Source organism: Nansenia antarctica, assembly GCF_963989245.1.
Source record: "Nansenia antarctica genome assembly, chromosome: 5".
In the NCBI taxonomy this organism is placed as follows: domain Eukaryota; kingdom Metazoa; phylum Chordata; class Actinopteri; order Argentiniformes; family Microstomatidae; genus Nansenia; species Nansenia antarctica.
In genome coordinates this window covers 27,179,340-27,184,339 of record NC_137690.1, presented here as the reverse complement: position 1 = coordinate 27,184,339, position 5,000 = coordinate 27,179,340, and the positions used below count along the sequence as shown (strand labels likewise).

Here is a 5,000-nt window from a genome sequence, read left to right as displayed (position 1 = left end):
TGAAGGCAGCAATATTCTGCGTCCACCTGACATAGAAATGTTCCACAAAGAAACGGGGCGTATCAGAAAACATTCTCTGCGAGCGGAAAAACACGACCATTCGCTGTCTTCTTGCTCTGAATCATTAGCCTTCGCTAGCAGAACACACGGGGGCTCTTTCTCTTTCACGTTGTCACACAGTACCCGCTGAATTATTTGGTGGAGAAACTCAAGCCGCGGTACTCATGGCATCGCCACGACAACCTGGCGCCAACGGACTACAGACTGAACAGTCAGATTCTTTTAGATATTCTCTACCTGTCCGAAAACATGACATCAGAGGGGCTTTGTGCCAGCTGTCCAAAATACTATGTTGTGTGTATTTCCCATGTGTCACCATTTGAAACCTTCTCTCATCCGTTGCTCTACGACACTGTAAACATCACGCTCTTACAGGACAAATAGATTGTACTGGATATGCTCTATATATCCAGACCAAGCTCCGGACCTGGGGTGATAGGGCCTTTTCAGCCGCAGCCCCGTCCCTGTGGAACGCCCTCCCCAACCACATCAGACAGGCCAACACCCTTTTAAACAGGCCCTCAAAACCCACCTCTTCAAGCCCCACCAGTTAGCCCTCTCCCCCTCCCCTTCCCATGTGTCCCCAGCACTACCTTAATTAGGCCCCTATACTTTCTTTTATTTATTTTTTTGTAAAGCGTCTTTGAGTGTCTAGAAAAGCGCTATATAAGTCTAATGTATTATTATTATTATTATTATTATTATTATTATTATTATTATTATTATATATAACATACATCAATATACAGGCTGTGAAATCCCACCTCACATGTCCAGTGTGTGTAGTTGACCAGTAGTCCTCTGGAGTAGTTTCTCCTGCCTAGTGATTGCCGTCCCTGTCTCCTGACTGACACAGTAACATTTGGGATGATCCTCCCCCCTGTCTCCCCCCCACCTCCCACTACCCTCCTCAGCCAGCACCGTCACACCCCAGCCCCCCTCCCCCCTGTCAAACACACACTTTTCACCCGGCAGGTCACAGAGCTCAACAGCTGATCGGGGGGGAGGTTGGGGGAGGAGAGGACACACACACACATGCGCGTGCACGCTCACGTACACACACACACATACACACACACACACACACACACACACACACATACACATACGCACACACACACACACACACACACACACACACACAACATACACAGCCGTATGTACACACCCACGTGTAGTCATACACATATTCGCATGCATGCAACACACACACACACACACACACACACACACACACACACACACACACACACACACACACACACACACACACTCACAGACAGAGAGTTTATAGCCACTGCACATAATTCTGTACTTGCACACACACTTTTGGCCTCTCTCTTGCAAACACTTGCATATATGGAGATACACACCCACACTGATATACATAATCATATACCCAACCCCCCTACCCACACACACACACACACACACACACACACACACACACACACACACACACACACACACACACACACACACACACACACACACACACACACACACACACACACACACACACACAGGGGTAAAGAACAGTTGTGCTGTGGTTGTGACCTGGCCAGTATTTATTCATTGGAAGACCTTTAGAAACAAGACGTAGGATTCTAATTTATAGCTCTGAACTTTACTGCCACACCAGTCCAAGCCGGAGTAAATCACCTCACACCAAGAGGGCACGCTAATTCCCCCCCTCCTCTCTCCCTCTCTCTCTCCCTCCCTCCCCCCCCCCTCCCCCCCCCCCCACTCTCCACCCCCTCACTCACTCAGCCTTCTCTTGGGCCCGGTGCCATAATATCACATCTAGGCAGGATTGCTTTATTGCAGTCTGAAAAGTCAATATTCTATGCACCGACGTCTAAAAGTGTTTAGCTTTTATGAACGCATTTATCGATTTCAATAAATAAATGAAGCGTATTTTCAATATGGCAGAAATATACAGATACACCGATATTAAATTCAGAGTCTAAAATGAACAGTCAGAGACAACAGACAAACACCACCTTTAACTCACACACCCGTTCACTCCACCTACCTCCCCGCCCCGAAACACTCACGAGTAGTCAGTGCACCAGCAGCACACGCGTGCATGTACACAGGAACGCTCTCAGCACCCCGACCCCAACACGTGTGTATTCACCCTCACCCCCACCCCAACACGTGTGTATTCATCATCACCCCCACCCCAACACGTGTGTATTCATCATCACCCCCACCCCAACACGTGTGTATTCATCATCACCCCCACCCCAACACGTGTGTATTCATCACACCCCCACCCCAACACATGTGTATTCATCACCCCCACCCCAACATCTGTGTATTCATCACCCCCCCCACCCCAACACGTGTGTATTCATCACCACACTGTGTTGAACCCCAAGATGTAAAGGCACTGATGCACATGTACTTTGGATACAGTGTACATCTATCTCCTACCCCATATACAGTATATGTACAGTATACAGTATATATATACATATATATACTGTATACATATATACAGTATATATATATATATATTACAGTATATATATTTATGGATGCAAGTCTGTGACTAATTCACCGCTCATACCACTACCACTCTGTGCTCTGACTCTATCTATTTCGTAGATGTATTTAATATCTATAACATACACATCCCCAGTATAATGTATTTAATATGTTATTGTTAATGTCCGGGGGGTTGCTGGACATAGACACCATCGACGGTGGCAGGCCATGGCAGCTTTGTAGCGAGGCTCTGACAGGTACACAGTCACACAGTCACGACACGCTTCATCTTACCAGCCAATGGTAGTGTTGATAGAGACATCCTCTCATCCTTTTACCTCCCCCAATCTACTGTCCCCCCCTCCCTCTCCTCACTCCCCCTGTCACTCATCAATCAATCAATCAATAAATCAATCGATCAAATTGCCTGACTGAAATATTGCGCGCGTGGTGGGGGGGGGGGGGGCCTAGATGGCGAGACTGGGAAGCGTGGTTCCTCTTCATAGAGTAACACTGTCACGTCTGTTCCAGAGTAGAACGTTCCAGTAGAGCCTAGTAGAACCTCCTGTCGCCTTTAAGACCCGCAGCCCCGCCCGTGTCGTCCAGCCCAGTCCGCAGCCGCTAGCCACAGACAAGCCCACTTCAGCACAGGTGATTTGGAATCTTATGTATAAAGGTTTATGTCTTTTGGCATAGCTATGAAATAGGCCCCCCAAAAACCACCTCCCTTCTCTTTTCCCCTGAAGGTGGCCATTGGATCAGTTGGATTGGGTGAATAACACGCTGGTGGGAATTAAGACATAGACTAACGGTTTAGGCTGAGAGGAAGAGAACCGTCCGTGTGTCACTGAAGGGAAGAGGGATGGGAACGTTCCGGGAGCTTTTGAGCGGCAACCGTTTAGAGTAGACCCCATGTTTTTGGGGTCCCTCTGAGGTACCTACTCCAGCAGAGTGTCGTCTTCTCTCTCTCTCGCAGCTGTGAGGCCACGAGTCTCACTCTCTTGGAGTAAGGAGCCTTTTAGGATAATGCACTTATGGCCATGGCATGTGTTCCCTACTGGGCCAACATCGCCGCCACGCTCCCTGTCGGCTGCATTCTGTCATTCTGGGGGGCTCGCTTGGCTAAGGGTCGCACAAGGGGGGCTGGCGATAGGCGAGACTGTGTGTCTGGGTGACAGAAGTGACTGTGTAAGACCCCCCCCTTCCCCCCTTTCCCCCCTCCTTACCACCACCACCAACCCCCCCTACACACCCTCCTCTTGGCCTGTGCACGGGATTGTAAGCGCTGCTCACACTAACATGCGCCCCCTGGTGTTTGCATGCAGTCATTGCATCCAGCAGATCCTGGAAGCGGTGCTTCACTGCCATCAGTCGGGCGTGGTGCACCGAGACCTGAAGGTGAGTGACGGGGAGCACGCTGCCCGCCCCTTGTGTGTGTGTGTGTGTGTGTGTGTGTGTGTGTGTGTGTCTTCTCAATGGACTGACTTATATAGCGACTTATTCCAAAGCGCTTTACAATGGCCTCTCATTCGCCCATTCACACACCAATGGTGGCAAGCTACCACGCAAGGCCGGCCCGCTCGTTGAGAGCAATTTTGGGGCTCAGTGTCTTGCCCAAGGACACCTCGACATGTGGCCAGCCAGGGGTTCGAACCGCCAATCTGCCGACCTTGTGATCATTAGATGTCGGTTCTACCTCCTGCGCCCACAGCCGCCCTCTTCTATGTGTGTGTGTGTGACAGTGTGTATGTCTATAGTATGTATTAAGTTAACTGGTTAGACGTTGTGGTGTGTGTGTGTTTGTTTATGTGTGTGTGTGTGTGTGTGTGTGTGTGTGTGTGTGTGTGTGTGTGTCCGGGCGTGCGTGTATTTTACACGTTTTGTCGTCACTGAAGAGGTTTATCCTCCAGGAAAAACAGGGTATAGCTTCTCAATCCTACCCAGGTCCAATTCACCTCCTCTTCATTCACTCACTCACACACTCAACTCACCACTGACACCCGGCCACCAGACCCCTCCCTGAGGGGAGAGAGACCCCCGTGAGGCGGTAGTGGTCCCAGGGATCAGGTTAGTCAGGGCGGTCACTACACTCAGGCTCCTGACTCCAGGTCAGAGTTCCCGACAGCGTCTCGTCCCCCTCTCCTGCATGTGATCTGATCTGTGAAACATGACCTCTTGTTTCTCTGGTAACCTCTTTGGTAACTCTTTCTCTCTCTCCCCCTCTCTCTCTCTCTCTCTCTCTCCGTCTCTCTCTCTCTCTCCCTCCCCCTCTCTCTCCCCCTCTATCTCTCTCTTTCTCTCTCTCCTGTTGCTGAAGCAGCACCTCTCCCAGTCTGTGGAGAATTCTAACACGCGCGCTCGTTACGCCAACTGACTAACGGCTGTGCAATGCCCCCCACCCCCCCCCCCTCCCCTCTATGGAACAGGAGGGTTTCTCCTTCCTTCCT

At 50.2% G+C, this 5,000-nt stretch overlaps 1 protein-coding gene across 17 annotated transcripts in view; it reads left to right on the top strand.

Moving 5' to 3' along the window:
• Positions 1–5,000, top strand: part of LOC308158629 (calcium/calmodulin-dependent protein kinase type II subunit beta) — a gene marked incomplete at both ends in the record, with an annotated part of 74,637 nt that overhangs the window by 28,346 nt on the left and 41,291 nt on the right. For 10 of the 17 annotated variants that reach the window (XM_080532300.1, XM_080532293.1, XM_080532299.1 and 7 more), the window contains one exon: positions 3,879–3,951. The exons of the other annotated variants lie outside the window; for them this stretch is intronic. In XM_080532300.1, the coding sequence (XP_080388426.1) occupies positions 3,879–3,951 (73 nt within the window). The remainder of the gene's footprint in view (positions 1–3,878; positions 3,952–5,000) is intronic. 17 annotated transcript variants of the gene reach the window in all.